The 12,563-nt window shown below is 43.8% G+C and overlaps 1 protein-coding gene and 1 pseudogene across 1 annotated transcript; both read left to right on the forward strand.

The window, feature by feature from the left end:
- The first annotated feature begins 1,933 nt into the window (after positions 1–1,933).
- On the forward strand, positions 1,934–2,949 carry LOC134202892 (trypsin-7-like; annotated as a pseudogene).
- A 7,594-nt stretch (positions 2,950–10,543) lies between these two features.
- Positions 10,544–11,550, forward strand: LOC134202893 (trypsin-7-like). The gene is made up of 4 exons (XM_062677875.1): positions 10,544–10,834; positions 10,897–11,127; positions 11,193–11,293; positions 11,358–11,550. The coding sequence occupies exons 1-4, from the start codon at positions 10,544–10,546 to the stop codon at positions 11,548–11,550; spliced, it is 816 nt and encodes a 271-aa protein (XP_062533859.1).
- The last annotated feature ends 1,013 nt before the right edge of the window (positions 11,551–12,563 follow it).

Below are 12,563 nucleotides of genomic sequence, written 5' to 3' on the forward strand. Positions count from 1 at the left end.
TTCCTTTTTCCTTCGCTCTTCTGCCTTCTTCCTTCATCTTTCTTCCTTCTTCCTCCCGTCATCCTTCTTTATTCTTCTTTCTTTCTTCTTCCTTCTCCCTTCTTGTTCTACTTTCATCCGTCTTCCTTCATTATTCTTCCTTCTTCCTTCGTCCTTCTGCTTTCTTCCTTCTTCTTTCTTCTTTCTTCCTTCTTCCTTCTTCCTTCTGCCTTCTTCCTTCTTCCTTCATCCTTCTTACTTCTTCCTCCTTTTTCCTTTTTTCACTTCGCACTACTCACTTCTCACTCCCTAGCTCTCATTCGGCCTAATGGCCGTTCGGCCTAATGACCATTCGGCCTAATGACCTACGGCCTAACGGCCTTCGGCCTAATGACCCAGCATCTTAAGAAACTACATATGTCCACGCACATTGAAGAGTAATTATGGAGTACAATTGCAATTTTTGGAACGGGAAGTGCCCCAGAGTGTTTAGTTTTGCCAAAAACTATTGATCTGTATCAAAGAAATCGAAAGTTTCGGCGCCAATTTGTTCAAAAACAGTTTTTTGCTGTTCTCACGAAATTGTTTAAAAGGTATTTAGGGTGCCAATGAAAATGACATTTTCGAATTAAAAAAAAAAGACGTTGCTCAGAAGTTTCATTAACCCAAAATATGACCCCATGAAAAATTTGCGCTAAATCGGACATGATTTAGGGGTGCCTTTTTCTCTTAGAACATTTTTTTCAGATGATGAAAATTTTTTTCATCGAATTTTAACACCGTATCCCAAAATATCCCCCTATGCAAAATTTGAGTTAAATCGGACATGACTTATGAGTGCTCAAAATTAATCAAAACTTTATTTTTTTTCAATCTTCGTTTTCCCATTACCAGTATTATATATCCGATCATGTATTTGATCGAATGCTTCTCCATCTTCATCTTTGGATTATTATTGATATTTGATTTAAAAAATAAACCAGAATCATCTACCTCGTGACGATGATGCCGTTAATCATTGAATGTATTTACAACAATCACATTAGAAAGGTAAAAAAAGCACTTTAGGGGAATAAGTCGGATAGTGCTATCATTTTGCATGTTTTTGCAATATATAATATATGCATTGCCACCATACTTTAAAAAAATCGATTTTGATTTTTTTTGTCCTTAGGAAAACAAACAATGATTTTTCCGAAGATGCAATATCCGAGAATTCCGAGATGCAATATCCGATCGACCCAAATTTCAATAGCAAACAACGAGAAGAGCCAGCCTAGGGTTGAAAGTCTCGCTAATAAAGACAAAAAAAATAGCAAGCAATGGGACCGAATTCCCTGTCGAATGCAACTTGCGAGTAAATCGGTAATGTTAGGTTCCGAAAAGTGTGTATACAAAATTTGTACACATACATTCATCACTTCAGTTCGTCGAGCAGAGTTTATCGGTATATAACACTATGGGTTTCCGGACCTTCTATTAAAAGTACTTTTTTGGAGCAATCCTATAGCCTTTCGGGACAAGAAAGGCAAAAATTAGACCAAAATCAGCATGAGCCAGGTTTACGGTTGTTCAGACACTTTGTTAGGCAATTTAATTCGAACTTTGATGAGTCTCGCATTTGACTACAATATTGTTAACTCTGATATGTTATTTATCCATTGCGACGATGTAAAATGATCTTCAGAAATCGAGCACTCAACAACGCATGTCGTTAAATGATTTCCCAAAGATCGGAAATTCCAAAAGCTGGTAATGTTGTTGGGCAATCCCGACGAAAACGATAACAAACTTCTTGCTATACTTGTGGACTTTCCTTGTGCCAATCTTATCTCATCGTGGGAAAGAGAACCTTATATAATTGTATTAATGGACATTTTGTCAATGCAATATATTATAAATAAAAAACGGTGGACATCAATTTGTATCAGTTAGTAATAAATTTCTGAGAGCGATGAATGTGTTCTTAGTGTTTGCGTTATTTGTAGTGGCAGTTACTGCAGGCCATGAGGAGGACATATGGCTGCAGTTCAACAGACGTATGCCCGGTGCATATTATGAACTCAAGGATAGATCACTTATAACAGGACGGATTGTTGGAGGTATTGATGCCAACATTGAAAACTTTCCCTACCAACTCTCCTTGCGACGCAATGGGGTACATAACTGTGGTGCCTCGGTTATATCTGATCGTTGGGCTCTATCAGCTGCTCATTGCACTCATCCATTGCCTGATGTAGACACCGTAAGTCTATGGATAATATACAATTCAATGAAGATAAGATTCAATAATCACTATGCCTACAGATCAGTCTTCGAGGAGGTACTTCCAACCGACTAGAAGGGGGCACAATCTTCACTGTTGAGTTGATTGTAAATCACCCCCAATACAATTCTTGGACAATAGAAAACGATATCTGCGTGATCCGTACTGTAGAGGTCTTGCAGGGTTTGCATATTACTCCTATTCAACTGGTACCAGCTGAGACATACTATCCTCATGGAACTCGTGCCGTCGTGTCGGGATGGGGACTTACGGTAATATTTTATAATAACTATATGTCGTTTTCAGCTATAATAAAAGTTTATTTTAAAAAAATAGAGTGTACCTGGAACCTCACCGGCAATCCTGCAGATGATCGATATTCCAGTGATTGATCAGGTAACTTGTCGTGCAGCATGGCCCGGCTCGTGACAGATGAGTAAGTTTTTTTGCAATGTAGTCAAATTACAAGACATCTTTTTATACATCTTTTATTTGTTTTTGTTATTTCTAGTATGCTCTGCGCTGGTGAATCAGGACGCTCCGCTTGCAGCATGGACAGTGGAGGCCCACTGGTAACTGGAGGACGCCAGATTGGAGTTGTATCTTGGGGTGCTCCCGACTGTCTTGGCAATCGACCTAGTGGCTATGCTCGAGTTGCGCATCCTCCTATTCGTAACTGGATCAACGATGTCACTGGAGTTTGACAACTTTCATATCGCATCCAACTAAACTGTAAATCTTGCAACCCAGTAACAAACTAGTTTTCCAGATTCAAAAACATTATATTTACAACTTTTATTTATAATTTCGATACATTAGTGACAAAAATTAAGAGATGGAATTTAACAAATAAAGACGTTTTCAAAATCTCCAATCCTGTGAATTTGTTTTTTTAGTGTTTTTTCTTAGTTCTGTGATTCAATCGTCAAGATTTTGAATAAGATTAGCTGTGGTCGCTGATTTCGATTGACTGGGTTTGTCATCGAAATGTCCCTCCAGAAGATCAATAAGTTTAGTAAACGATCAAAGTTTTTTTGTATTGTAGCAGTAGGGCTTCCACGGGTCGTCCGATGACAAAATACCGCCAACTAAGGGTTGTGTACTTACCTGGTAGTGCAGCCTAGGCACTGTTGTCCTTCTGACATCAGCTAGAGTGAGAAGGTACGCCTCGAGCGTCTATTCATCAAGAGGTGCGGCTCAAACAGCGTCTGCCTGGTACTCAGCGGCTGATTAACGAAATGCTGTATCGCGTCAGCTATACCTAAGGTGACAGTCCCATCAGCGCGATGTAGGTAACGCGACCCCGGTAAGGTAGCTTACTGAAGCCTCTCAAATACCACGAAAATTGGAGATAGAAGAAAAAGAGAACGTTATTTTTGGCAATCGACCCGACAATGAAATAAAGACTATGATTGGAAACTCGGTACCTGGAATGTCAGGACAATGGTTATCGATGTGCGGACATTCAGAGGTTAGAACATTGACTCTGATCACTATCACGTTGTCAGTAAAATTCGATCACGGTTGTCAACTGTATCGAACGATAGATCACAGCGAACGATGCGTTACAATAACCAGCGATTGTCGGCGGAAGGAGTATCGGCTGAGTACCGCCAGAAGCTCGACGAACTGATAAGTGCAATCAACGTTAGCGACAACATCAACGATCTATGGGAGTCGATCCATGGAGCGGTGAGCACAACAGCACGAGAAGTGGTGGGCACTGCACAGAGGCGACCCAAGGCGAGTTGGTTCGATGTGGAGTGTCAGAGAGTGACAGACGAGAAGAACGTTGCCAGAAGCCGGATGTTGGTGTCGGGTATCCGATCGAATAGAGATCGGTACAAGGAAGCAAGAACAGTCGAAAAACGAACCCAGCAATGGAAGCAACACTTCGAGACTTTGTTGAATAGTGGAAGTGATGGTGCATCGGTGAACAGAATAAACATTAGCGACGATGGACAAGCTGTGAAGTCACCTACACTAGATGAGGTTAAAAAAGCTGTTAAACAGCTGAAACACAATAAGGCTGCGGGGAAGGACCAGCTCCCGGCTGAACTTCTCAAACATGGCAGTGAGCAGCTTTATGAAGTTCTGCACCATATTATGTCGAAAATATGTGTAGACGAGGAAATGCCTGATATCTGGTTGGACAACCTTATTTGCCCTCTCTTTAAAAAATGGCACAGACTGGAGTGCGCCAATAACCGAGGAATAACCCTGCTTAATTCGGCGTACAAGATTATGTCCCGTATTCTGTTCAACAGAATGAGACCGCATGAAGAGTCCTTCGTCGGCGATACCAAGCAGGTTTTCGTGAGGGCCGATCAACGACGGATCAAATGTTTACCCTGAGACAAATCCTTGATAAATTCCGGGAGTACAACTTGCAGACACATCATCTGTTTATTGATTTCAAGGCGGCGTACGATTCAGTGAAACGGAATGAATTATGGCAAATTATGTTTGAACATGGTTTTCCGACGAAACTGATACGACTAATTCGTATAACGTTGGACGGACCGAAATCAAGTGTAAGGGTTGCGGATGAAATAACGACGTCATTTGTTACCTTAGATGGATTGAAACAGGGTGATGCACGGTACGGTACCATTATTAAAAGATCGCATATGCTCCTGGGTTTTGTGGACGATATCGATATTATCGGAATTGATCGCCGTGCCGTGGAAGAGGCTTTTGTGCCTTTTACGAGGGAGACAGCGAGGATTGGACTCACGATCAATACCACCAAAACGAAGTATATGGTCACTGGCAATCAACGTGGGTTCATTAGTTGTGGTGGTAGCGAAATGGTGCTAGATGGTGAAAAATTTGAAGTGGTAGAAGAATTTGTGTATCTTGGAATATTAGTGACATGCGATAATGATGTTACCCACGAGATCAAAAGGCGTATCGCAGCTGCAAATAGGGCTGATTACGGACTTCGTTACCGTAGTCAAGTCCCGTAGTCTGCTGACGAAAATAAAACTCGCGCTGTATACTACTCTGATTCTTCCGGTGGCTTTATACGGCCATGAGACATGGACGTTAAAGGAGGCTGATCGGAGAGCTTTCGGAGTGTTTGAGCGTAAGGTGCTGCGGACAATACTCGGCGGTAAACGAGAGAACGGTATCTGGCGGCGTCGCATGAATCACGAATTGTACCAGGTATATAAAGGGCTGGATGTTATTAAGCTTATACAACACGGCAGACTACGGTGGGCTGGTCACGTTGTTCGTATGCCGGAAGAACGTCAAGCGAAGACAATATTTAGTAGAGAATCCGGAAGAGGCCACAGGCTTCGTGGAAGGCCGCGTACACGATGGCTTTTTGCAGTTGAAGAGGACCTGAGGGCGCTCAATGTTCAGGGCGACTGGAAGCGATTGGCCCAGGATCGAGTCCAGTGGAGAAGGATACTCCATTCGGCGTGGGTTCATCGAAGAGCTGTAGCCCATTTTCATCAGTACAGATCATTAAGCATGTGCTGTGAAAAAACGAAAGCATTTAGTCATTGTTATGAAAAGTTGTTCAAATTTTGCGTGTCCAATAAAAAAATCTTTAAGAAAGTCAAAACATACAAACCAGCCTGCAGAATAAATAAGGTTGTCAATCTAAAACAAAAACTCATCTTATAAAGGACATTTGTCTAGAGGATCTATACTAAAAACTACGCTAGAAAAACTACTTTTGGATTGGATCGATGGGCTACAGCTCTTCGATGAACTTACGCTGAATGGAGTATCCTTCTCCACTGGAGACCTGGGCCAATCGCTTCCAGTCGCTCTGAACGTTGAGCGCCCTCAGGACCTCTTCAACTGCAGAAAGCCATCGTGTACGCGGCCTTCCACGAAGCCTTCGGCCTCTTCCGGGTTCTCTACTAAATATTATCTTCGCTTGACGTTCATCCGGCATACGAACAACGTGACCAGCCCACCGTAGTCTGCCGTGTTGTATAAGCTTAATAATATCCAGCCTTTTATAACCTGGTACAATTCGTGATTCATGCGACGCCGCCAGATACCGTTCTCTCGTTTACCGCCGAGTATTGTCCGCAGCACCTTACGCTCAAACACTCTGTCCATGTCTCATGGCCGTATAACGTCACCGGAAGAATCAGAGTAGTATACAGTGCGAGTTTTGTTTTCGTTTGCAGACTACGAGACTTAAGCTGGTTACGAAGTCCGTAATAAGCCCTATTTGCAGCTGCAATACGCCTTTTGACCTCGCGGGTAACATCATTATCGCACGTCACTAATGTTCCAAGATACACAAATTCTTCTACCACTTCAAATTTTTCACCATCTAGCACAATTTCGCTAGCACCACCACTAATGAACCCACGTTGATTGCCAGCGACCATGTACTTCGTTTTGGTGGTATTGATCGTGAGTCCAATCCTCGCTGTCTCCCTCTTAAAAGTCACAGAAGCCTCTTCCACGGCACGGCGATTAATCCCGATAATATCGATGTCGTCCGCAAATCCCAGGAGCATATGCGATCTTGTGATAATGGTACCGCTTCTTTGCAAACCAGCTCTCCTAATCGCTCCCTCGAGCGCTATATTGAACAGAAGATTCGAGAGTGCATCACCCTGCTTTAATCTATCTAAGGTAACAAATGACGTCGATATTTCATCCGCAACCCTTACACTTGATTTCGGTCCGTCCAACGTTATACGAATCAGCCGTATCAGTTTCGCCGGAAAACCATGTTCAAACATGATTTGCCATAATTCATTCCGTTCCACTGAATCGTACGCCGCCTTGAAATCAATAAACAGATGAAGTTGTACTCCCGGAATTTATCAAGGATTTGTCTCAGGGTAAATATTTGATCCGTCGTTGATCAGCCCTCACGAAAACCTGCCTGGTATTCGCCGACGAAGGACTCTTCAAGCGGTCTCAATTCTGGTCCTTCCCCACAGCCTTATTGTTTTTCAGCTCTTTAAGAGATATTTTAACCTCATCTAGTGTAGGCGACTCCACAGCTTGTCAATCGACGCTAATATTTATTCTGTTCACCAATGCGCCGTCACTTCCACTATTCAACAAAGGCTCGAAGTGTTGCTTCCACCTGGCAGCCACTTCGGTTTTATCGGTCAGCAAATTCCCTTGTTGGTCGTTTCACATGACGGGAGATGGCGCTGTCTTTCTCCGCACGCCATTGACAGACTCATAGAGCCTCCGCATATCCTTCTGCTCCATTTTTTCCTGCGCCTCGCTAATCACTTGTTCTTCATATTCTTTCGGCGGGTTCGTTTTTCGGCTGCTCTTGCTTCCTTGTACCGATCTCTATTCGATCGGGTACCCGACACCAACATCCGGCTTCTGGCAACGTTCTTCTCGTCTGTCACTCTCTGACACTCCACATCGAACCAACCCGTTCTGGGTCGCCTCTGTGCAGTGCCTACCACTTCTCGTGCTGTTGTGCTCACCAGATCGACTCCCATAGATCGTTGATGTTGTCGCTAACGTTCTGCACTTTTCCGTTCGTCGAGCTTCTGGCGGTACTCAGCCGATACTCCTACCGCCGACAATCGCTGGGTATTGTAACGCATCGTTCACTGTGATCTTTCGTTCGATACAGTTGACAACCGTGATCGAATTTTACTGATAACAACGTAGTGATCAGAGTCAATGTTCGGACCTCTAAATGTCCGCACATCGATAACATCCGAGAAATGACGCCCATCCACCAGAACATGGTCTATCTGGTTGCAAGTTTCACCTTTTGGGTGTCTCCAGGTGTGCTTTCGGATATTCTTTCGTGCAAAGTAGGTGATACTGATGGCCATCCCTCCGGCAGCAGCGAAATTTACTAGCCGTAGGCCGTTGTCATTGGTAGCGGAGTGAAGGCTCTCCCTACCAATTATGGGACGGAAAAAGTCCTCTCTACCGACCTGAGCGTTAGTGTCTCCGATAACAAATTTCACGTCATGCTTTGGGCACTCTCCATAGGCTTTATCAAGACATTCATAAAACGTGTCCTTTACGTCATCGGATTTATCGTTTGTCGGTGCGCAAATATTGATTAGGCTGTAATTGAAGAATTTGCCCCGTATCCTCAACACAGCTGACGCGATACAGCATTTCGTTGATTAGCCGCTGGGTACTAGGCAGACGCTGTTTGAGCCGCACCTTCTGGTGAACAGACGCTCGAGGCGAACCTCCTCACTCTAGTTGATGTCAGAAAGACAACAGTGCCCAGGTGCACTACCAGCTAAGTACACAACTCTTAGCTGGCGGTCTTTTGTCATCGGACGACCCGTGGAAGCGTGAAATAGGAACTTGTGGGGACCAGAGCTCTGTTGGGCGCTCCTTCCTTGATGTCAACCCACCATTTTGCAGCCCGGCTCTACTTTAGTCTCTTGAGTACTACTACTTTAGTTCTCGGTAAAAAAGTGGGTGATCAAGTCTACCCGGGGATCAAGTCTCCTCACTTTTTCCTACGATTTTTCCTTTCTCATACATACCAGCAAAGTTGTACCGAAAGGCTAGCATATAACTTTTCAGTTGATCTAGGATCAAATTTTACCTGAAGTGTTGGTAATTATTTACTAAAATGCTATACTAGCTGTAATCTTTAATAGTTCTTTGGGGGAGATTTCCTTCATACAAATTATTTTGACGAAGGACGACTTACGTCTCTCTCTACTACCTACCTATACTGCCCATGATCGCATATTCGTCACATCTTTGCTGGATTTTGTATTCATATGGGACAAATATGCTATCATAGGCAGTATACTGCGTGTTTTTCGGAGCAAAGCCGAATGTAATTTCATATTTCAGGTCAGCCGTTCTTGCACCGACAATCGTTAGTCTCCCTGCACACCGGCCGCACGCGCGTCTTCCTCGATTGCACACAGCACCGTCCGGATAACTTGCAACGAATTAATTGTGGTGGTTCAGAAACCATCTTACAATGCTGAAAGTTCCAAGAATCACTGTCTTTTGGATACTATAAATATAGTTCATAAGAAAGTTACAGCTCTTCTAAAGATCTCAGAAGAGATTTCGGGACGATTCCGGTTGCTGAGATGACTACCGAAATTATACGCACGTCGCCAAGATGCCACATCTGCTTCAACTCCTCCACCAAGTCGTGGTACTTCGGTATCTTGTTGGAGAATGTTGTTTGGACATTATGGTCTAGCGGTACATCACCTAAACGACTTCGAATTGGCTGATGACGTTCCACTCCTCCCTCAAAAGCGCACTGATATGCAGCTTAACGACCTTGCCGAGCGTTCCCCTTCGGGTGAGTTTAAGAAATATCTGGAAAAACAGGCAGATAAGTGAACGCACAAAAATATGAATTTTCAACTCTAACGTGAAATCTGTTATACGCTAGCGAAACATGGTGTGTATCAGTGGAGAAAACTCAACGGCTGCACTGCCACTAACCGCAAGTCGAGCACATCTGTATATGGAGCCCCATATACAGATGTGCTCGACTTGCGGTTAGATGCCTGCGGTATATAATTCGGGCCTGGTGTCCTCACAATTGGGTCTCAAACAACGAGCTCCATCGTCATTGTCACCAGAGGCCGATAGCAACACAAATTCGGGATCGGAACCCAGCGAGACATCGCAGCACACCCAGAGGCTCATGGCGGTGAAGCCTCGATAAAGAAATAAAAGAAGTCGGCCGAAATTTAACCTGGCAACAAGTTAAAGCGAGAGCTAGACATCGCTCAGGATGGAGATCTATCAAGTCGGCTCTTTGAACCACCAGAGTAAGTAAAAGTAAAAAACACACATATATTCATCACCTCAGTTCGTCGAGCTGAGTCGATTGATATATAACACTATGGGTCTCCGGGCCTTCTATCAAAAGTTCTTTTTTAAAGTAATCCTATAGCCTTTAGGTACAACTTTGATGTATGAGAAACACAAAAATTAGGCCAAAATCAGCATGAGCCAGGTTTAACGGGTGTTAAGACTCTGTTGGGCATTTTAATTCGTACAATATTGTTAATTCTGAATTTTAATTATCAATTGCGATGATGTAAAATGATCATCGGAAATCGAGTACCGAACAACGCATGTTGTTAAACGATTTTCCAAAGGATCGGAAATTCCAAAAGCTGGTCATGTTGTTGGGCAATCCCGACGGAAACGATAACAAACGATGCAGCTTCTTGCTATACTTGTGGACTTTCCTTGTGCCAATCTTATCTCATCGTGGGAAACCTTATATAATTGTATTAATGGACATTTTCTCAATGCAATATATTATAAATAAAAAACGGTGGAAATCAATTTGTATCAGTTAGTAATAAATTTCTGAGTGCGATGAATGTGTTTTTGGTGTTTGCGTTATTTGTAGTGGCAGTTACTGCAGGTCATGAGGAGGACATATGGCTGCAGTTCAACAGACGTATGCCCGGTGCATATTATGAACTCAAGAATAGATCTCTTATAAATGGACGGATTGTCGGAGGTATTGATGCCAACATTGAAAACTTTCCCTACCAACTCTCCTTGCGACGCAATGGGGTACATAACTGTGGTGCCTCGGTTATATCTGATCGTTGGGTTCTATCAGCTGCTCATTGCACTCATCCATTGCCTGATGTAGACACCGTAAGTCTATGGATAATATACAATTCAATGAAGATTAGATTCAATAATCACTATGCCTACAGATCAGTCTTCGAGGAGGTACTTCCAACCGACTAGAAGGAGGCACAATCTTTACTGTTGAGTTGATTGTAAATCACCCCCAATACAATTCTTGGACATTAGAAAACGATATCTGCGTGATCCGTACTGTAGAGGTCTTGCAGGGTTTGCATATTACTCCTATTCAACTGGTACCAGCTGAGACATACTATCCTCATGGAACTCGTGCCGTCGTGTCGGGATGGGGACTTACGGTAATATTTTATAATAACTATATGTCGTTTTCAGCTATAATAAAAGCTTATTTAAAAAAAATCAGAGTGTACCTGGAACCTCACCGGCAATCCTGCAGATGATCGATATTCCGCTGATTGATCAGGTAACTTGTCGTGCAGCATGGCCCGGGTCGGTGACAGATGAGTAAGTTTTTTACAGTGTAGTCAACTTACAAGATAATAGAAGATGTTGTTTTTGTTATTTCTAGTATGCTCTGCGCTGGTGAATCAGGACGCTCCGCTTGCAACATGGACAGTGGAGGCCCACTGGTAACTGGAGGACGCCAGATTGGAGTTGTATCTTGGGGAGCTCCCGACTGTCTTGGCAATCGACCTAGTGGCTATGCTCGAGTTGCGCATCCTCCTATTCGTAACTGGATCAACGATGTCACTGGAGTTTGACAACTTTCATATCCCATCCAACTTAACTGTAAATTTTGCAACCCAGTAACAAACTAGTTTTCCAGATTCAAAAAACATTAAATTTACAACTTTTAATTATAATTTCGATACATTAGTGACAAAAATTAAGGGATGAAATTTTACAAATAAAGACGTTTTCAAAATCTCCAATTTTGTGAATTTGTTTTTTTGCCTTTCTCGTATCATACTACTAAGTATACGGCAAAGGCTATATGATCGCTCCAAAAACAAACTTTTTATAGAAGGCCCGGAGACCCATAGTGTTATATATCAATCGACTCAGTTCGACGAATTGAGGTGATGTCTGTGTGTGTGTGTGTGTGTTTTTTTTTCTTCCTAAACCATGGAGGGGGAATCTGCTCAACAGACATCCTGGGTTGACCAGGAAGTGCGGGGTTAGGGATCACCGAGGGAGGCAGGACTACATTCCCGACCCGCTAAACCGTTTCCATTGCCGCCAAGCCCATAGTCCCTTCGGTACAACCAGAAAGTAATGCTTCAAAGGGGGGCCAGTGCACAACGCACCCTCGGGGTTAGCTGCGTGTCCTTGCAGCACCGAACATCGTAACTCGCTTTTCTAGAAGAACACCATGGTATCGAGCCAGCGCGTTGCCGGCTTTCCAGGTGGCCTTACCACGCCCTATGTCCTCGGAGGGTGGGAAGGGTCGACTTCGCGCCTGCTTCCCTCTGCACGACTGGTATCAAGAATGATGATGCCGCGTGCACCCCAAATTGACCTTTCTGCGATAGGGCCTATTCGCCAACACACAGAGGGACTTGCCGACGCGAGGCCTACGCCTGCCCCAGCCTTGACGAGGACCCCTTTCCGTCCTCGGGCTCGGAACCCGCCCGGTTGACCGACGCCGCGAAAGCGACGATACCATGTTGTTCTTCGCGCGGCCACTTGTTCGATAAAAGGATCGAGTTCGACCACAGGACACCGGTATGACCCATGAAGCCGACTCCGAACCCTTGGACCACCTCTTATTTGC

This window comes from Armigeres subalbatus, unplaced genomic scaffold (assembly GCF_024139115.2).
Source record: "Armigeres subalbatus isolate Guangzhou_Male unplaced genomic scaffold, GZ_Asu_2 Contig1499, whole genome shotgun sequence".
NCBI lineage: Eukaryota > Metazoa > Arthropoda > Insecta > Diptera > Culicidae > Armigeres > Armigeres subalbatus.